The sequence below is a fragment of the Elgaria multicarinata genome, chromosome 6, assembly GCF_023053635.1.
Source record: "Elgaria multicarinata webbii isolate HBS135686 ecotype San Diego chromosome 6, rElgMul1.1.pri, whole genome shotgun sequence".
In the NCBI taxonomy this organism is placed as follows: Eukaryota; Metazoa; Chordata; class Lepidosauria; order Squamata; family Anguidae; genus Elgaria; species Elgaria multicarinata.
This window is the reverse complement of record NC_086176.1, coordinates 48,123,092-48,145,132: the sequence shown is the minus strand read 5'-3', so window position 1 is coordinate 48,145,132 and position 22,041 is coordinate 48,123,092. Positions and strand designations below refer to the sequence as shown.

The window sequence follows — 22,041 nt, the reverse complement described above, 5'->3', positions numbered from 1 at the left end:
ACTCCATGCACAAACTCCAGAACTATTTTCAGATGGGAGTTTGGGCAAATAAACATTACTCAAAATGTTCAACACTGAAAGCATTTGTACTATTATCCAGATCAATTTGAAAATGACAACTATTAAACCTAAAACAGTTTCCTTCATGCATCATGTAAGAGCCTATTATGTAAAATGGAGCTGGAACGTAGTTAGCACTTTCAGACTGAAAGACCTTACTAAATTTCTTGAGAACTTCCTTCTTCTCTTCTTTTTCCTGGACGATCTCTACTGCATTCACCTCTTGTGTCGGAAGAAGATTGTTTAGGAAATTCACGATACTCAGAAGTGCTTCTGTGTGCAAATGAATATCTAAAGAAGAAATAGTCACCTAACAACAAAGTAATCCAAGTAAGAATATATTTTAAATGCACTTTCCTGGACTTAGCAACATTACATAAATAAACCATCATTATTACCTTCAGCAGTTGGAGAACATTCTTATAAGTAGTTTTCAGATCTGGGGCATTAATATCTGCCTGTTCTCAAAGGGTAAAAAAAGGAAATTAAAATTTGAAACGCAACTACATAAAAAATCTACACATAATTGTTTTACATTAGCTTCTCACTTGATCTTAGCCAAAAGGCCGAGAAGCTTCTCAATATTTGTTTTGATGCTAACACAAGAAGAACCAAGCTGCACTAGAGAAAGGGTCCTTTCTGTCCAGAGTCCTGTGTCCAACTGTAGTCAGCCACTGGGAAGCCCACAGCAGAGCATAAAGGCAAGGCAAAAGGTTTCCTGGGCTGCCTGCCTTCCAGAAGGTCTGTTTAGGCATTGTGTATAATAACCATTAATAGAGCTACCGTCTATAAATTTGTCTAATCCCATCTTAAATCCCCTTAAACATGTGTCCATCACCATATCGTGTGACATATTCTCTGAAGTAGTTCTTTGTTTGAACTTTCCTCAATCTACCTACCACCAATCAGTTTCACTGGATGAACCTGAGTCCTAGTATTAATGGAAAACTATTCCCTCTAGATCTTACATAATTTTACAAACATCCTTCATGTATCCTCACAGTAATCTTTTTTTTTTTTTGCCCTGTAAGGAAGTCTCTTTCTGCACCTTTTCTGTCACTGTAGCATTCTTTTTGAGATGGGATGACTGGAATTACACACAGTATTCCAGTTATGGTTGCACCATAGATCCATGTAAGGATATTATTTGATTGGCCATTTTTAATTTGAAACCATTTCCTAATAATCTTAATATTCATTTTCTGGAATTACAAACAAGATCAAGTCACTAGGCTTTCATATAATTTGACTAGTTCACATACTGATTTATAAACCCCCACCAATGGAATGGTTAAGAAAAAATGTATAAAAATCTTCCCACTCCCTTACCTTTATGTACTCAATTGCTAGAAGATCTTCCACTAAATTATCCAGTGTTGAAATGATATAAACTGGCTTGCCTTTATCATCTAATTAAAGAAACAAATAATATTAAAACCAAAATGATGTATTTATTTTGAGTTTGTCACTAAGTTCCAAAAAATTGTTGCTATATACATGAACTGGGACAAAACAGTTACATATGTAGCACATTAATCATCTTGGGACGCTTCACTAAGGCCTTTCCCACAGCAAGCAACACCTCCCCCCACCCCCAGTAACACTGCCATCACAAACGTTAGGCTCATGTCCAACCTTTCAATCTGTACAAAATGTTTTGAACTGCAACTCCCAGCATTCCCAATTACTGGCCATGCTAGCTGGAACTAATTGGAAATGAAGGCTAAAACACCTTCAGGGCACCAGTTAGGATAGACTGTTCTGAGATAAAGCAGGACACTGGGGAGGCGGGCCTTCTCAATTGCAATGCCTTGCATAAAAATGTAATAAATAAATAAAATAAATAGGAAATGGCTCTCCCCAGGGAAGCTTGTCTGGCATGTACTTTGTCTTTCTGGAATGAAGCTTTCTAAACTTTAAATTCAATGCAATCTATTTTTATGCCACTATTATTCCTATTGTTTTTACTGTTGCTGCCATTTTTAATCATGTCTTATTATTTTATTGTTCAGTGTGGTTTCTGTAAACTAACATGGAAATAATTTTATTAAGGGGTAGAATATAAATCTATAGTATAAGCAGAACAAAAAGCAAGCACACATTTTGTGTTGGACTTATCTTTTACACAGGTGCCACAGCTAACGGTCAGAAGTAGTTCATCAGTTTCAAACAGTTCCTCTCTACCTTGACCCATGTACTGAATAAAGGCAAAGGCAGTAGTGCCAATAATGATGTAGTGATGTAAAATTTCAGAGGACAATGGTAATCATAATAAGTTAGAGATGAAGGCTATAATTCTACACCCTACACATGGGGAAAATACTATGTATCTATGAGAAACTACTCTCTACCCATGCAGGGTGTAATAGTAAATTTAAGAGCAGGCCATACCTACAGGTCTTCTCCCTGTCCCTCACATAAAAATGTCTCCTCTTTCAACTGAAACTAAAAATGGTGTCCCTGGTTGATTATTAAATTTTTATTTTAAAAGCAATGTAAATACTTACCCATATATTCTGGGCATATTAAGCAGATCTCTTTAAGGAAAGCAGTAGCAGACATATCATATGTCTTTAGCTGAAGCTCAGTGCCTAATTTTAAAATCTCCAGGCGAAGAATGGGCTTTTCGACACCTCCAGCAAGACGACACACTTGAACAAATACCTATGTAGAAAAACAACATTGGGATGGTCAACAAATCTATAACCATGAGGGGCAGGGTGGGAGAAAAGCCTTCCCAAGGCAGCTTACAAAAGATAATTAGCTTTGTTTATTGGGCAGTATAGAAATGAAATGAAAAATAAATAAATAATGTAGCTTCATACACAGAGCAGGAACATTACACTTACAAATGATTTACTGTACAATCCACTTGTAATGCTTCCAGTACAGTCCCCCAATGATCTTCCCCATACACCTCTGATCCAGTCTGCCATAGCTATCCACCAAATATGTTCCCAGCCTTTATGCCTTTCCCGACCCTGGCTCATAGAATAAAATCATAGAATAGTAGGATTGCAAGGGGCCTATAAGACCATTGAGTCCAACCCTCTGCAGCCACATCACAATTGTTGTAGATCAGCTTGTGATCTACAACAATTCCAAGATCCTTCTTGTTTGTAGCATTGCTGAGCCAAGTATTCCCCATCTTGTAACTGTGCATTTGGTTTCTTTTTCCTAGGTGTAGAACTCGACATTTATTCCTATTACATTTCATTTAAATTTCATCCACCTCCTTCCTTGGATGGTCCAAAGTCTCAGTCTGTTAAACTTTGCTCTAACAATCAAAATATTTTGGAATATGTACAGCATTCCCATTATGGTATGTATTAGATTGTCTTGACTTGGTGCTCTCCAAAGCCATTCTCATCTGCATAACGAACAGTGATTAAGCCGGTCGTGGAGCTGCAGGCAGGGAAACTGGATATTTTCTAGAGGGGCACAATCACTTCCCGATAGGGTTGCCTTCTCCTGAAGAACCATGTTCGCAGTTTGGGGGTTACTCAGGACTTGGCACTGTTTGTGGAAACAAGTGTTGGTGTTGGCCACGAGTATGTTTTACCTGCTTATTTTGGTATGTTAGCTGCAACCCCACCCAGAGAAAGCAGACCTGGACTTGGTCATGCGTGCATTCATTGCATCCAGATTGCCTTTTAAGATGACCTGGAAACTACGGATGATGCACAGTGCAGCTACCCTTTGGTGCCAGATGGTCAGAATATATTACACAGATTCTGTTACCAATTGCACTGGTTACCAGTGTGTCTCTGGGCCCAATTCAAAGTGCTGGGTTTGGCTTTTAAAGTCTTAAATTGTTTGAGGCCTGATTATTTGACAGACTGCCTGCAGCCATATGAATCTTCTTGTGTTTAAAGATTAGGATCACAGGTGCTATGGGCACCAATGCCCCTGTTGAAACTTCCCTTGGCATCTGCCAGGCTTCCTGCCCTTCCTGATTTTTGAAAGTAATTTCAGATTTTTCACATTATCATCATCATCATCATCATCTATATCTATATATAAAATGCTAAGGTGATTTGTGGCAATGTGTGGCACGATGGTTCTGAGGAAGCTTAGCACATTCGCCTCAGGTAAGTCCTGGGGATCAGTGGGAGGGGCAGTGGCTGGGGGGAGGAGCAGCTGGGGGGGAATCCAATAGATTTCCATTTGTCCTCATGCCCCCCCCACCAGCACTAAATCCCACCCATGGGACTTATAGATGCCAGTAACATTGCTGACCTCAAACTCCAAGTGGGGGGAAGTGGCTGGGATGCCGGGGGGGGGGGGAGTCCAATGGACTCCCAGTCGGCCTCACACCTGGGAAAACTACAGCAGTCCAGAGAGGAGGCTGGGTTGCTCGAAGGTGCGCACAGAGATCTCAAGTAAGTCTGTGGGAAGGCGAGCATGAGGGCAGTGGCAGGGAGTGAGTGTGGGGAGCATAGAAGAGTGGCTGGCAGGCAGGAGGGGGAGTGGCTGGGGGGGGAGTCCAATAGACTCTTGCCCAGAAAACTGCAGCAGCCGCCCCTGTGTGTGTAAAGAAGTTTATGATACTGAACAATAAAGTACTAGCACACAGATGCTCTGCACAAGTCAAGCTAGTTGTTGTTGTTGTGAAGATGATGATGATGATGATGATGCCTAGCCTTGGAGACACCACATTAAATGTGGAGGAGGCCTTACCAGAACAGAAACCAGTAGAGGAAATCCAGGAGACATCCTGCCCGACTAATGGGAACAGCTTGGCCCATCTCATTAGCAGAGAGTTTGGAGTCTCAGCAGGAGCACAGTCCCCCCATAACTCCCCAGGAAAGATGCCGACTGAGGAGCCATACTCAGCTGCCTCCACTCAGGCATATGACAGTCCTTTGATCAACTGCAGCTGGGGCTGGGTGGGATCAGGAGTGGTCAGCCTTGAAAAGCCTTGCAGAGATGATACATCTTTGCTAGAAACAAATAATCTGTTCCCGTCTTGTATTTCTTGCACCCCTGCTACTGCTGGAATTCCTGATTTATGATTCAGACCATCTACTGTGGCACTTCAAATTATGAAGCTTGTTAACACTGTGTGTCTGAATATGTCTCCAGATGACAATATTTATTTATTTAGAAAAAAAAATTATGCTGTCCTTCAGTAAAAATTCTCAGGGAGGTATACAATAAAATAATAGAAATGATGCAAATACAAACCACTATTTATAAATACAAACCACTGTTTATATATCAATGCATTCATCTGTTTAATTATGTCTGGGACTTTCTTCACCCTCATACCCACTGCTTCCACCTACATTCCACCAAAAGCCACTCCCAAGGGTCTAATGGTGCATGCTACCTCTGCTCAATTTCCACTGATTTCCCCTTCTCACAGCAACCACCCACAACATTTTATATATTTATTTATTTATTTATTACATTTCTATACCGCCCAATAGCCGAAGCTCTCTGGGCGGTTCACAAAAATTAAAATCATAGTAAGACAATCAACAGGTTAAAAGCACACATACACAATACAATATAAAAAGCACAACCAGAATAATATCCCATGTCTTCCTGAGGAGCTCCTCAGGAGAGGCTTTTCAAGAGAACAGAAGCCGATGGCTGTAGTGGGGAGAAGGCAGTGAGAAAGGTGCACTGCAGAAGAGGCTTGCATTTGCACAAACTCTGGATCCAAGCCTTAGTTAATCTTGAAATTAACAGAAAAGTCTGTATTCCATCAAGTCATATCCACCATGGAGAGAATTGATGAGAAGAAACACAGAAAAACTTCAAATATTTTGAAACTGAGAGCTCCAACAGACAAGTGTTTTCTTTAAAAAAATAAAAAAATAAATATTTCACACTTTTTGTTGGGCACTCATGAATTTTTGTGGGTCTCTCTCATGATGTTGTCTGCCGCCCGCATGCCTTCCGCCCCTTCTAGACTTCTTTGTGTGACAAAAAACACCCCAGTAAGTCCAATTTATTTTTAAAGATGGAAGTTGCCACTATCTCCTGATGTGTGCAGGAGAAGCAGCGCGATCAAAATGGCCCACTGAATGGGCCATGTCCAAGTTGTTTACTTCCTCTTTCAAAAGAGGAAGTCATGAAGGACAAACGCGCAGGTGGAGAAGCAGTAGTGAGCAAACATGATTTTGCCCTGTGTGATAACGCTCTGAAGCAATAATGATCAACAACTATGGTAAAGAATTCAACTTACTTGAAAGAATAAAGTTTCAATGCAAAACGGTATGTTAGAATCAGTCACTAAGAAAATGCAAATAAGGCTTATATTAAAGAAGGTAAAATAGATATAATACCTCAGATATTTCAAATCTTAGTTGGAAATCAATCATATTCTTCAAAGACTCTCTTCTTGGTATCTTTTTTTTAATGCTCGCACCTCTTTTCAAGGAACCCAAGGGTGCTTCAAAAAATGGCAAATCTTCCACAGGACTAGTTGGGGCATCATAATATTCCTCTTCAGATTCTAATTATTATAAAAGGGTCAAATAATAATAGTTATAAAATGCTTACATTTTCACTTAATTATATTCTATGCAGTAAATTCAATAATGACATCTACAGAATGATAAATGTGTCTGCAACATGCTGTCTTCCTGAGATAAGTCCCAGAACATACCAGGAATAGCAGTCTCTGGTGGGATCTCCAATGTCACTACTTCCAAGTTTTGTTGCAAAAGTTACTACTTCATAAAAAGATACCAACACGCCTGTTGTGTTCTTTCCATGTAAATCTGTTGTCAGGTAAATGCCACAGTAACCGCTTTAAACAATATGCTGGAGTAACTATTTGCAAGCATGAGCTTCAGCTTATTGCTTAACATGAAATACTGAATACTTACTTGCAAGTAATGCAAGGAGAAATGGGATTCACTAGTCAATCTGGAGGTAAGAGAGAGACTAGGGTAGGGATCCCCAACATGGCACCCATGGTTGCCATGGCACTTGTAGGTCATCAACCCATGGGCACTCAAAAATTGTCCCCCAACCCACTTTTTAAAATACTCACAGATGGATTGTATGAAACGCATACTATACATGGGCTCCAGCAAAACTGGACCAAATAACCAAATAAGTATGCATTTGAAGGTGACATCTATAGGCCACTCGTTCAAATTTTGAATGTGTTGTAAAGTCCTCAATCCATTGCATTAAAATAGGTGAGGTTTTATCCATCAAATGTTGTAATATTAATCTTCTGAATGTCAAAAGGGTGGAGAGAAACCATTTACATTCACCATTTGTTAATTTCCATGATACAGGTAAATAATTTAAAAGAGTGTATACATCAGTGAATATTAAAGACCGTTCCAGTACATTTTTCCTGTATAATAACCTCCCCACAAAAACAAGCAACTACTAGACATTGCCAAAACGTATGTTCAAAAGAAGCAATTAGCTGAATTAGACAGTCCCTTATTAAAGAGACGTTCCAATAGACACGAAGCAAACGCTTTTGCTGCATAAGCCCAGAATCCATAGGTGCAAAAGGTAGATGCCAATGCATCAACCCACTGATTAAGCATTTTGTAGTGGTGCCCACAGTAGTATCTCAAATTCCCAAATACACCCATAGGTCCAAAAAAGTTGGGGACCCCTGGACTAAAGCACAGGATCAGAAGGTGTTCACTGAATAACTTACTTTTTGTACCTAATGAACTCACAGGATTCCATGTACATTCAATGGTACAGTATGGAACAAGAGAACAATTTGATGGCTGTAGTGTCACAAGTGGTCAAGCATCCAAATATTCCAGAAGAGCCTGAATTTGGGCAGTTTCCAGCGAGGTGCTGCACTTCTGCCAATATTGTTATGCCCATGTTGATTTGGTTCCACAAGTAGCCTCTCCCACCGACTCTGTTGCACAAGTGGAATTCACTGCTTGCACAAGAGATTTAATGCTTTCTAGAGGAAACCTCAAAACGAGTGGAAACCCTCATTTCTATCAGGAAAGGTTGGCGAAGTTCCCTTATGTGAGCTCCACTGACCTGTTGCATTGCAGAAACAAGCATTTCCGCTCATTTCCAGTTGCTCCCTGAAATGCTAAATCTCAGTTGAACAAGTAGTGGATGCACGCTGGTTGCGGACCTCGGGATTGCTGTGAAGGGGGTGGGGGGAACCATGACAAATCCAGTCAGGGATATCCCAGAATAACTGAGTAGTGGACTCGAGATCACAGCAAAATCAGCTGTGCATTATGTGGCCTGGTAGGGACGACTTTGATATTATTCTGGAATAAACGGCTGGTGTAGATGAGGCCTTATATTTAGGCTGAGAAGCAGAATGCATTTATTTAGTTAAATGAGTAACCAAATAGAACTATGGGACCTCCTCAATTGAACGTGCAGCCCAAACCTCTCTTAGATGCATTTTACATTTGCATGGCTTTTAGGGGTTATATTTTAAGCGAGGCTGGGGTGGGAAAGAGGAATTAGTGATCACAATTTAATTCATATTCTATTCTTTATTTTTATTTGGATATTTCTGTTGACTGATTTTCTATTTTAAATAGTACGTTTTAGAGGGTTTTAGTCTTTTTTTTAAGACAAAGATGTTGCAATTTGCCTTAAAGAAGGAAGTGTCTGAAACATTAAATATCCAAAAATAATATTAGAAGATTATAATCATTTTACAAAATAATGTCACCACATTAAACAAAAATAAGTGAAGAAAATATTTACCACTTGATCCAGCTATTGAATAATATTCCAGGAATGGAAGCACAGAGACTGACATTTGTGGTGTTGTTAACAGTGAAGATACTTGAAGCTAAAATGGAAGGAAATATTTAACTATTCTTTAATTTAAAATTATATAATGACTCTGGCTAGTATATTTTATTTAACAAATGTATACCCCACTTTCTTGGCAGTTCAAAGTAGCTAACAATAACCATACAATCAATGAAATTAAATGAAGTAAGACATATAAAATGACCTCCTTAAAAACAGCATCTGGTGTTACAAATAATAACACATACTACAAAGTAAAAATAATGCAATAAAACCATTTGCAAAAAAAAAAAAAAATAAGCAGAAATTTTTTGGTCTCCAAACGGTAAAGGGTTCTAAGGTTCACGACCAAGCCTATGGGGTCAGAAATAAATGGGAAACCAGTGTAGTTGTTTCTTTGAGGGAGTTTCATAGTCATAAATATGCAGTTCCAGTTAACAACCTCACTGCTGCATTCTGGACCAAAGGAAGCCCTTCATAGAGTGCAGTTCAGAAATCCAGACATAATGTAACAAGTGAATATCTGAGAGTTCAAGGGATAGGTGTAATTGCCACGTTAGCCTAAGCAATTGGACCAAGGTGTGAGCCACAAGTTATTTTTCCCCTCCCCTCATGCACTTAGCTTTGATGCTTCTATCCAAGTTACATTAAACTAGTTTCCTGTTACATCTGAATCAGGAAACGGTGGTTTAATCCCAGTTTACAAATCAAGTTATGAAACTGAGAACTGCCAAGAAGAGCACCATCACGTGGAGCAAAAACAAGGGATAGGGGTGAGATGGCTTCTCAGACTCCTTCACCTTTCCCCAAAGCCCAAAGTTGAACCAAAAGTTCCCACAGAAGAACTTTGGCTCAGCCTTAGTACAGTGGGTTTTTTAAAAAAAATGTTTTCTCTTGCTGGCATTTCTATTGCTAACCATACAATTCTTCTGTATCCAGCAAACACAAGAAAGGGATTGGTATGAACTGAGAATTTACAGAGTGGTTTTTGCTCTGAATCCTTGCTACTTATGTATCTAAACACTCCCCTAGCATGAACTTCTATCAGCTGCAGAAACACCATATTGCCTAAAACAATGGTTCTCAACCTGTGGGTCGTGACCCCTTTGGGGGTCGAACGACCCTTTCACAGGGGTCGCCTAAGACCATCGGAAAACACATATTTAATTTATTTGTAATTAGAAATAAATATTTCACAATACATAATTACATATTGTTTTTGTGATTAATCACTATGCTTTAATTATGTTCAATTTGTAACAATGAAAATACATCCTGCATATCAGATATTTACATTGCGATTCATAACAGTAGCAAAATTACAGTTATGAAGTAGCAACGAAAATAATTTTATGGTTGGGGGTCACCACAACATGAGGAACTGTATTAAAGGGTCGCGGCATTAGGAAGGTTGAGAACCACTGGCCTAAAAGATCACTCTGCTGAAGTTCCACAAGAATCACCAGTGCTGAAGCTACAGTAAAGAAATCTTTCTACCAGTTTCATTATACTTGCCTTGGAAGGTTGGGTAGCAACAGTGGTTTCAGAAGGACTTCCTGGTTTAGGAATGCTATCAATAAGCTCCAGAACACATTTCAATTTTTCATCCGAGATGGTGAAAGACAGCAATGGCAGTTCACCAAATATTTTGTACCTAATATATATATAAAGAGACAAAGCCATTAGAAAAGCAAGCATAGCCATGTACTAGGGAATTAAAGTATTTAGTTAGTTAGCTGTTAAGTGTATATCCCACAAGTGTTTTCAGGGTAGCTCATGGCTTTTTAAAACATGAGAACAATAAAAATCTAAAAAGACACAATAAAAGCCAAGCAGGAAAAAGATTTCTGGAAAGGTAAGTCTTGCCTCACTAACTTTTAGAGTTCACTGAGGATATCAACAAGCACACAGGCATGGATGATCAGGTATATTTGGACCTTCAAACAGCTATTGAAAAGGCTCCTCATCAAAGGCTTCTGAGTAATGCCCTTTATCTAGAAAACCTGAACTTCCTTTTCAGAAAATAGCTGAGGAGTTATGTCCCTCTTTGCTGCCAAATTTGGTTTTCTCAGAGAGTATCAGAGAGTTGGACCTGGTGACAATAGAAAGGAGGACTGTTACAGAGGAGCTTTAGACATGCTGGCTCTCTGAGATGTGTTTAATCAGTTATGAATCTAATTGGCATTACCCTGATACTATGGGCATGTCTACACCAGCCATTTATCCCGGGATCGTCCCGGGATCATTCCTGTGCATCCAAATGACACACAGGAGATCCTGGGGGCAAGCAGGGACAATTCCGCCAATTTCCTGGGATAATCCTCAGTTCCAGAAGGAGCAGAATGGATGACTGCCAGGAACACTGTCAAAACCAGGATTGAAACCAGACTGAAATGGTGTATAACTCTAGCTCTACAGAAGTGCAAGATGGAGAATATTTTACTTAATAGAGCAATAATGTGATTAGAAAGAAAAACATCAATTTTAAACATTTATTGTAGGCCATAAACTAAGTATATCCTTGTAGAAACCAGGGCAGTATACAATAGTATGATAAAACTAGTCATACAATATACATTAGAAACAATAAAACACCAACATAAAAATGTATGGAAGGGTAAGCAAATTTAATAAAATAGACAGATCACATCAGCCACTTAAAATGTGTGGTTCTCATCCAGCCCATTAACAAATTCAGCACTGGTTCAGCTCCTTCATAGTTCTCTCCTGATTCACATAACACAGAAAAACTGATTTCTGTCAACAGCATACTGCTAACACCTCACTCCATATCCCTTGATGAACTCATATAGAGGCTTTGTATAGACATCATGAGGATTAGCACAAATCCCATGGGGTTGAACAGAGCACCTTCCCCATGCTAATTTCCGAAATGGAAGGGCCATATCACTGTGCCTTCCACACCCAACTGGCAGAGACAGTTCAGCCGGATTCCACTGAGGGTTCAAGGATCACATTCCCTTTTCTCCCTCCTGACAAAGGTCATCTCAGGGAAACTAAGGGTGTTTCAGTACTAAGCTCAGGTTTGATGTCAGACTGAAATAGGTCTAGATAATTCACTTTCTCCAAAAGTGCCTGGAATTGAGTCGCCACCATTCAAATATTATGCCTATGTGTGAATACCCAGAAGTACCAGAAGTGGGAAAGGCAAGACCAATAGTTGTGGTAGAGCTGTGAGCATGCTCTCCACCAAACCAACAATGAGAAAATTCACACAATCGTAAAGAAGTCATACTTGGGCATTCTTGTGTCTGTAACAACCATTGCTCTGCTCAGTTCCATTTTCACATCCAGAGGCTGCAAGATATGCTGAGATGATGATCGTAAACTACGAGCCTCCTCCCAGTTTTCATCTAAAGATAGGAAAGATGTTTATTACAACTAACCTTCCAAAACTATTGGTTATATTACAAGACAGGCTCACTTATTCAAACTTTCATGTCCATTTTTTTCCTAAAGCTTGGATATATTAAAGTTCATACTATCTTTAAGAGATAAGGGGCACTTTACATATTATACTGGTAGCATGGCTGCTACTGTGAACCAAAACTGCACAGATGTGTCATGTGAAAAAGAATGCACATAACTGAGGTTGATTTTAATGAGGCCTGTGCGGTCTATATTCTCCACAACTATACCACCAGCAGTCCCATTTACACCTGAGTGTAAAAGGTTAAATACCCTTTTGCCTGTTGTCTTGACTCAATAGGTGGATAGAACCAATTTTGCTGACTCTTCAATCTTTCTTCAAATCAAAAGATGACTCTAGATAGAAGTCAGTTGCCAACCATGGCTGGAATTCAAACTAGTCCACTTCTATTAGCCTTCCTAATCAGTATGTAAGAGAGAACAAATCCTGTCTTGCTTAACCAATGGCCTTTTCTTTCCTTTCATGCACATGCCATGTGTTTTAAGCTTAATAATTAAATATAGGACATCAAATAAAAAAAACAAATTCCAACACAGCCCACAATATGCACTGAGTGACACTGAGCATGCTGTTGGAATCAGACTAATGCTAACTTCTGCTAAAATTGCTCTACTTTTAAAATATATATACGTAGAATTAATTTGTATGAGTACTTACTACGTCCGCTATAAAGGAGCTGTATGCTGCTGAGCTGAATGTCAAATTTATCATATGCTCTTGACATAATATCTGCAAGAGCACTTTCACCAACTATGATATCTGACAAGGTACACCGACTTTTACTAATCATCTTAAAAAGAACAAATATAATAGCAATAATCAGTCACATTTTAAAAATACATATTCAACTATTTATTACAAGTTAAGCATATTTTTAACCAATTGTTATCCAGTACACTAACACATTCACTGTGCATATGTTTTGGGAAGGGGGGCATTGGTCAGGTGCATCTGACAAAGTGGGTTCTTTCGTACGTCATAACAACCCAGTGTTTTTGAAAAATCCTGAGTTGTTATGAATTGAGCGAGAATGAGTAAGTGTCCTGGCTCCTGCCACCCAATCACTCTGTCGCTTAGCTGTTTACCGTTGTTGAAAACCAGGAACTCTGGTTGTAGGGAGAAAGACAATCCAGAGATGAAACCCAGATTTAAACTTCAGGTGAAATGGGGATTTCCAAGAGAGGTACGGAGAGAAATTCCCAGTGTTATCACCAATGAATGATTGGAGATAACAGCATGATTCCTATGTGTTGCTGCTGCTTCCCTGCATGTGGACTTTCCTACACAGCAAAGTCAAACTGGTCACATTCCCTTCGCTCCTGTGATAGAGGAGCTCCTACAACTGGCTCGATTTCACTGTGCATGAAGCTTTCCAGGACCAGGAAAGCTAGCATGAAATGAAGCCTGGTTCCTAGCCCAAGCACCAGGTGGAGGATTCAGCCAGTACTTTGGTCAGGGAGCAAATGATGTCAGGTGGACATGGCCATGTACTCTGATGTCATATGGGCTGCAGAGAGCTGGATGGAGGGTCATTCAGTCCCCCACCCTATTTTGCTTCTGCAGTGTGTAATGAATACTAAACAATTTAATGACATTTGAGTGTTTTACCTTTAAGTGACCAAGATCCAGAAGTAATTTATTTGATGCTGGTTCATAGAATCCATTTTGTGGAACAATGATATAGGAAGCCATAAGATTTATTTTTAAATCTAGAACCTTCTGTGTTTCTATAACATACACTAACCCTAGAAAAACATTAGAAATAAAAGATTTATTGAGAAAGATCACATAAAACACTGTATCCAAAAGATTTACGAGAGAACAAATTTAAGCAAAACAAAAACTTTTATACAGCTCAAAAGCATTCCACTACTTTCAGGTTCATGACAAAATGAATGATATTCTAAGGCCATTTCACATGACAATCTTCCACACTAGGAGAATTTCCAGGCAGAGAAAATTGTGTACACTATGTTATATAAAGCACAAGTGTTTATTGTGCTTTGAATATGTGGAATCCAGTATTTTACAAAAAGTTATTCAAAGTTCACCTGTAGCTGTTTTTTCACGAAATTCTTCCAACTTTGTTAACGTTGCTGAGGTTAGTTGCTCTAAATACACATCACTTGGGGGGCGGAAGAAGTCCACTAAGCTATTCACAGTCATCTGAAGAAAGTATAGAAGGACCACGAAGTATATTGTTAAGGTAGCACTTTATTTTATTTTATATATAAAAAAACCTTATAGAATAAAATGTTTCTACTTACTGCATCATATATTATTTCCAAAGGCTGTGATTCTATTCTTAGCTTCTGGTTGGCACTCTCATCTAAGGGATTGGTCTCAAACATTATGGTGAAGAGTGATGTGTTTTGCTGTGAATGAACTGCATGAGAGGACAGCAAACAGGGTATGGTGTCTTTTTGAGCCATTCCCTTTACTTCAAATGCACTTACACTTGATTCAAACCTGAATAAAATAGAATATAAAATATGTGATAAATATGCACATTTCTAACATTCTAAAATGTTGTTCCGGTGGTTTTTTAAAACATTTGACTCTACACTCCCATAATTTAATGAGTAGCAGGTAACATATGGAAAGCATGAAGATCTTTGACTTGTCTTCCTAATCAATATTTCTAGAATAAGAGTATGTATGAGAACACATATAGAATAAAAGGGAAAGTGCTTCTGTACGGGAGCAACTTTACCATCAGCCAGCTCCCAAGTCCAGCTGAAGCTCCTTCTGTTTTCTCCCTCTGGACAGAATAGCCTGGAAATTGGTCTATGACATCAATTGCCAGGGACCAAAAGATTTCCATAAATACCTCTATATATCCATAATACATTGGAGCTTTTGTGAGTTCAAAATAAGCCAATTTGGGAGTCAATCTTGGCTGAAAGGTAGGATATAAATGTAATCATATATTTTTTTTAAAAAAAATCAAGTTATTTCATGTTGTGTATATTTAAATAATACACATTATATTAGTCCCATACACACAAGGCATATTAAGAAGTATGAAGATATCAAAGATTGAAAGAAAATACAGAGTATTTCCTGCTTATTTAGAGACCTTAAAAGGTTTCCTATGTAAGTGAATTTGGCTGTGAAAGGATTGCAAGCAGCTCTGCCTAGGTGTGGCCTTAGGTGAAGAGTGCGGTACCTTGTGCTGGAATGTATTATTTGCATCTAACTCTACACAGACACAGATCATGAACTATGACTGTTGAATTTTCTCTATAAAACATATTTGCCTAAAAAAAGTTGCAATGGATGAAGAATATATGAGATAAGCCTCCATGCAGAGCAAATGATGATGTAAACGTTTGTTAAGTAATACAGCTGAACTGTGTTGTATTTGTTACCTGATGTAAATGTTTCACAGTTCCAAAGTAAGATAACATTTTTACAACTGGGCAAGTCAGATGAGGCTAAGCCAAGTTTACTGATCCTGGCAGTTCCACTGTCTTCATCTTTCAGTGACAGGGGAGCTAGGAACATAAGGACAATAGTCACTGTAGACTATGCGCCCTGACAATCTGAGCATGGGCTACCTCAGCAGCAAGATAAATGATGGTCACTGATCTGTTGTCTGGTACGAACTCCCTGCCTGCAATTGATTCTAGGACTGCATCTATAAATTGGAGCGTGCGGGTAGGTGTAAGGCATTTTCTAGAAGATGGACCATGGTAGAGAGGGGGCTGAGGAGGAGGTGGTGTGATAGGGCCAGTCAATGATATATGGACAGGTGTTGATAAAGGTGGGCAGCAACAATAGTCATACATTTGGTAAAGACCCTTATACCTTATACCCCCCCTCTATCTCCAGCATGTGCGTGGACATCTCTACTGTAGTTTTAGACACTTTTTAAAAGCAACTCTATATAGATGCAGAACCATATGTGAGACAGCACATATACCACAAATAAGAATCCTACGTAGTTATGCAAAATGATAAAAAATCTAAAACGAAACTGTCATAAATATTCTCAACAAAAAGCAGTGTCAAGGATAAAATCAACAGCAATAGAGGGCTGGCAGGAACACAAACAAGATGCAAGGCTAAAGGCAGGCAGGCATCACAATACGAGACAGCAGAGTCTTCACATTTAAGGCTAACTGCATGTACTGATGAGCTGGCTTGGTCGCAAGGAACTGAGAGAGCCTAGGGTGTCCCGAATGGCTCGGAGAGTCGGGTGAATCTCTGAAATTGCAGACTAGAGGACATTCTTTCCCCTAAGGCCAAGACTGTATTGCTTCCGGAAGAACCAGAGAACTGGTGGTAAAGAGGCAAGGTGCTGGAGACCTTGGTTCAAAATGTCTCTTATTTTCTCATACTCAATTTGCAAACAGCTACTGCAGGAAAATGCACACTTTTGGACTGGATGTGAACACAACTGAAATTGTAATATTTTCAAAGTGCCATGTAGTCTACAAATCACAATGAAGTCAGAAAATACTAAGACTGAACTCTGAAATCCAACCTGCCACCAAGTTCGTCATACTGCTATTTACCCATTTCAAGGAATAAACATGAACACATGCCTACCTTATTGCTTCAGCACCAGGCCGTTGCGCTATTGTTGTACAGAGATCAATTAAGGCAAGTTTTAAGAGCTCGGGCTTTTCTTTGTTTTCCCTTATCAGTACAGTCATGCTTATTAGTTTTATATAAAGCTTCATGGCTTCATACTGTGGAAATTGACAAAAATGAGTAATGAACAGCAAAATACTTCTGAGAAATACAATTAACCATAATATGTCTTAACATGAAATTCACAGTCATTTGAAATTAGGGCTGAACTGATATGGTATCCCCAATTCCCACCCTGATTTGCAGCTAGTAAACCACTTTTCTGTGGTTTTCAGGACAGGACACAAACTGGAGGATTCTTCTAGCAAAAAAAGTAAGGCTCAGATGCTTCATAAGGCAATAAAGGACCAGGACAGTCTGGGGCAACTTTGCTGGACTCAGGCACTCTTATCTTCCCCATATAGATTTGGGCCTGAACAGTGAATGACCAAGGAAAAGCACAATTTCTGATACTGCACAACATCATCACTGATCCCAGGTCACATCAGTTAAGACATCATACTAGCCTCCAATTCCCTGGCCTTGTGGGCTTTAACTCTTGTCGTAAACTGGCAGTTTTTTTAAATCATTGAATTGTAATTTGGTCAGGGAATACTGGACTATGGTTGGCAGAATTAAAATAATTACTGGTGTTGAATTACCATTAAATCACACTACTATACTCTTGGGACATATTATAAATCAGATACCTAGAGATTATATGGTAAAGGTGTCATATATGCTGACAGCAGCACAATTTTTTCTTAGGTATCCTGGTGAGTGGTTCATATTCTATCAGTTGATCAATGGAAAAAAGGGTTCTTTATGTTCGTAAGATCGAAAATGTTGCATTATTTGCCCATTATGTAATGACCTATCAAAGACTGGGAGCTACATCCAGAGGCATGGTGGAATAGTTAGCAGGGAGATTAGTACAGTCTACTATACTAGCAGGCTGAATTGCACAATGTAAGAGTACTAGTTTGTCTGGAGGATGTCAAGATGTTTTTGTATGGTTTGTGATTGTTTTATGCCAATAAAGGTACATTGATTGATTGATTGATTGATTGAACTATCACGGAATTGACAGATTAATTCACTCCAAATGTTTCTGAAAAGCTGGACACCATTTATCACTTATAGGAATAGATACAGATCAAATGAATTAGTGGCTTTGGGTATCTTAAATATGAGATTTGTTATCATAAATTAATTTTGTATTAAGACACTTTGTAGGCTGGAAAGTATTGGAAACTGTCAAAAAGCTAGTTTATAATAATAAAAAAGAATTAAAACTAAAAAAGAAGCAGCAAAAAATGACCCTGTTCAAATGACATGCTAAATCACAGTGGTTAAGCATTTTGAACTCAAATGTTAAGATAAGAGTATCTAATGTCAGTACCAGCTCCAAATAAAATTCTGATTGATTCACCATGGCCCTAACATTAAAACTTAAAAACCACAGAATTCATATGCAATTCTCAAATGCTGGTCTGTGAACTAATGTTAGCCCATGACTGCCTCTTGGCTGGTCTGCAAATCAAGTAGTCTGACATGACCTAATATATTTTTGCTGAAGTTGAGACTGCATCACAATGAATTGTATACCACCTCCCCACATTTCTCATATAGTTTGAGGCAATGCTGCTGCACAGATTAGAAATTCATCAGTCGTCTTCTCTCTCTTCTTATTCAGTCGCATTGGAATCTACTAGTTAAGATAGGACGTATTAAAAACCTTTGACATTTCCAAATAATGTCACAGACAGCACATAAAAGATGGGATGCCCTGCTTCTTAGAGCTACCCAACTCTGCACCATACTAGTATACTGATCATGTAAATAGTGCCTCTGCAGAGGCCACCAGTGAGGGAGGAAGCAGCAGCCAGGCGCCTCTCCATCGTGCCTGGGTCCAGCTCCAGCTGAGAGCCCCCTCCCTCCTGCTGTCAACTGTCTCTGCAGAGGCCACCAGTGAGGGAGGAAGCAGCAGCCAGGCACCTCTCCACCGTGCCTGGGTCCAGCTCCAGCTGAGAGCCCCCTCCCTCCTGCTGTCAACTGTAACTGCTGAACTTTACAACTAAGATTGTAGTGCCTGAATTTGCTTTCCTTTTCCCCCTCCTCCTCCTCCTCCCTCCCAATCCCCTTTCCTTTTGTGTCATGTCTTTTAGATTGTAAGCCTGTGGGCAGGGACTGTCAAGAAATACTTTTGTAAGCCGCCATGAGAGCCTTTTTTGGCTGAATAGCGGCATAAAAATCCTTAAATAAATAAATAAAATAAATAAATTTTAATGGTTGGAAATCACTGCTCTAGCTTTTATTTCCTATCATGAAATACCAGTACTTCGAATAAAGTCAAATGTTTGTTGACATATACTATAACATCAAATCATACCCACCGTTTTGGGCAATGTTGGATCAACAGCTGTTTCACTATAACCAATTGCTGCATAAAGTTTATCCTTTTCTTGTGGAGTCATCAATTGTTCAATACCTGCCACATTAAAGTAATCAATATTAATTCATTCTTTAAAAAACACACCATATCATTAGACATCTACTACATAAGATACTGGTTTGTTACCATTATAACTTTGTAAAGGTTGCAAAAATAGGCTCAGTTCAGACAACATGTTAGTCAATGCAGTGTGAAAACTCCACTCAATGGTTGAGTTTTTAAGGGGCACTCCCCACACAACATGCTCTAATTCCACTGTTATGTGACTGTGAGCTACCGTGGAGTTGGGAAAAATCCATTGCGACCTCTCTTCTCCCCCGGTCCTCCAGATGGTGTCCCATCAGCCATTGCTGCAAAAAACCAATCCCGGCAGCTCTCGTAAAGCAGCACTCACTCCTTTTGCCACTCTTGCCACGGAACTCTTTAGCCAGTGGGAAAAGTCAACTCAAAGCAATGGAAAACGCCATGAAGCCCTCCACACAACAAGCAAGGCAACGGTTGTCCAGGAACTCTCCTCTGCACAGCACGGATATTCAGTGTGAAGTGTTTTCCCAAAAAACTCCACCGTGGAGTTTTCCTGCCAGACAACACATTTCTCAACAGTGGTGTAAAAACTCCACAGCGAAATTCTAAAACCGCCATTAAGAAACGTGTTGTCTGAACTGAGCCATACTGTCTTCACTGAAGCTTCTTTGTCCATCTGCAAGAACTAGAGGCAATATGGTAAGACTGAAGATTTGGCATTTGATCATGAGCAAGTTCATTCAGCCACTAGCCAAAAGTCTGTACAACATATTTGTTGGTTCCAAGACTTCCTTTTTGTGAACAGAAGGAACTGTCTTCCAAGAGAGGAAGAGAACTTTTGGATCCAATCCAATGTGTACACCAAACTTATGGTCTTTTAAATACAGTAATCATAAGCCTAACTCCTGCAATTCCTTTTCACAGAAATTAGCTGCGTTATGGATCCATTTGCATAAATCAGGCATCTGTAGGTGCCACATTTATTTATTACATTTATTACATTCCCAATCACTTGCTCTGCATGTACATTATGATCCTATTTCAGCCTTCCCCAACCTGGTACCCTCCACATGCTCTCAACTACAACTATAACCAGTCCCAGGCAGCATGGTCAGTGGCTAGGGAAGATGGGAGATGTGGTTCAAAATATTTGGACAGCACCAGGTTGGGGAAAGCTGTCCTATTTAATCTTTAGAAATTATATGAAAGTTAACACTGATACAGAAGGAGTAGTTCTGTGCATTTCATTGAAGAATTGAAATTTTACGATTAAAACTCTTTAGTTATTTATAGCATACATGGAAATGCATAACATTAGAAATCCCTGGATCCCCAAGTCTGCAAAATGAGTGTTTATAGAGAAATGAACCTCTAACATTAGGTTATCTAGAGATATGGTTAAACACAATTTCATTTTTAGCATGTGATCAGACATACTACTACCGTCTTTACCTTCCTTTCTTGCTTTACATTGGAATTATTTCCCTGCTTTGTGATTGAAAGTTGCATTCACTTTGAACAACTCTTAATTAAAAATAAATTAGAGCTCCTACAAATTCACTTATGTACCAAAAAGCGTGGGAAGTATAAATTAATATTTCCACCTTAACATCTGTGCATGGAAACAGTGAGAACATTCTGTAGATTCAGGTACTGCACTTACTTAAAACTTAGACTTGTGCACCCACCCATACACTTGGGTCTTTCAGCTTCAATTATTTTCTACTTAACAACATCTAGAATATTCCTAACTCCAAATGGACATACTTGTACCTTTTGGTTCTTGTATGGTTTGGTCTGCTTTTCCTCCAACCCATCCCCACATCCAACCAAACCAGCCACTAGAATCTTCATCATCTTGCTTAGCCCCTGGTCTGAAAATCTTTAATCCTGCTTTAGTTGCCTATTATACAAAAAACAAAGATGCACATTTAATATTAAACATTATATATTTTATTTAATGGAGCAAGTATGCAGAAATCAGGCAAAGTGTAAAAAACCAGGCAAGGTGTGGGAAGAGCTGCAGCACAATCTAGGAGTTCTGGCGAGGTAAGACCAATAAAGTCTAACTGTAACTCCTCTTTTGGGAACTTAAATTTGTACAGGGACTGCTATCTGGGCAACACAGACTTGTGTTTTGTTTTTAAATAGAATGACATATTAAAAATGATAACTTTGCCATTTTAACTGTTGAAAAGGGATGCCAGGACTAATGAATTGTTTGTACAGAACTTAATATCTGAACAGCCTATATATAGAAAATTATTGCATGGAAGCTTGAATTTCAGCTTGCTTTGTTCAGAGTTTTTCTGCATTTGTTTACTCAAACTAAGATGGCATGGAAGCTGTTTAAACGCCAAAGATCTAAAGCAGTTCATGTTTTCCTTAAAATCAATTCCAATACAGTATTTTTTACCATTACAAAACCTTTACCTCAAATTCTGCCTGCTGTCTTGCCAAAGTGATGTTGAAAATATCCAAGGTCTTCTCTAGTTCCTATAAAGGAAAGGGAAAGTCACATACTACACACCACACACAAGAGATTTCCACTCAGGGAAGGTTCAAGTGGGGACCCAGAATAAAATGTTATGGTATATTCCCTGTCCCTAAGAGGAATGCTCCTGTGCTCCTGAAACAGAAGATATGTAGACTGGAGCTTGGGGGATCGTATTATATACCACTAAAACGCTCAAGTTTAGGGCTCACTGCAAAGCTGAACATTTTATTTCTATATTGTAGG

The 22,041-nt window shown here is 39.1% G+C and overlaps 1 protein-coding gene across 3 annotated transcripts in view; it reads right to left on the bottom strand.

Moving 5' to 3' along the window:
* Positions 1-22,041, bottom strand: part of VPS13A (vacuolar protein sorting 13 homolog A) — a 135,192-nt gene that overhangs the window by 76,663 nt on the left and 36,488 nt on the right. For 2 of the 3 annotated variants that reach the window (XM_063129360.1, XM_063129361.1), the window contains exons 14-29: positions 21,735-21,797; positions 21,075-21,204; positions 19,219-19,313; positions 16,799-16,941; positions 14,512-14,713; positions 14,296-14,410; positions 13,853-13,989; positions 12,902-13,034; positions 12,050-12,167; positions 10,309-10,447; positions 8,743-8,830; positions 6,357-6,526; positions 2,568-2,724; positions 1,390-1,469; positions 459-518; positions 220-370 (exon numbers count right to left, since the gene is read on the bottom strand). In XM_063129360.1, the coding sequence (XP_062985430.1) occupies positions 220-370; positions 459-518; positions 1,390-1,469; positions 2,568-2,724; positions 6,357-6,526; positions 8,743-8,830; positions 10,309-10,447; positions 12,050-12,167; positions 12,902-13,034; positions 13,853-13,989; positions 14,296-14,410; positions 14,512-14,713; positions 16,799-16,941; positions 19,219-19,313; positions 21,075-21,204; positions 21,735-21,797 (1,981 nt within the window). Of the gene's footprint in view, positions 1-219; positions 371-458; positions 519-1,389; positions 1,470-2,567; positions 2,725-6,356; positions 6,527-8,742; positions 8,831-10,308; positions 10,448-12,049; positions 12,168-12,901; positions 13,035-13,852; positions 13,990-14,295; positions 14,411-14,511; positions 14,714-16,798; positions 16,942-19,218; positions 19,314-21,068; positions 21,205-21,734; positions 21,798-22,041 lie in introns of all 3 variants that reach the window. The other variant, XM_063129359.1, reaches the window with a different exon arrangement.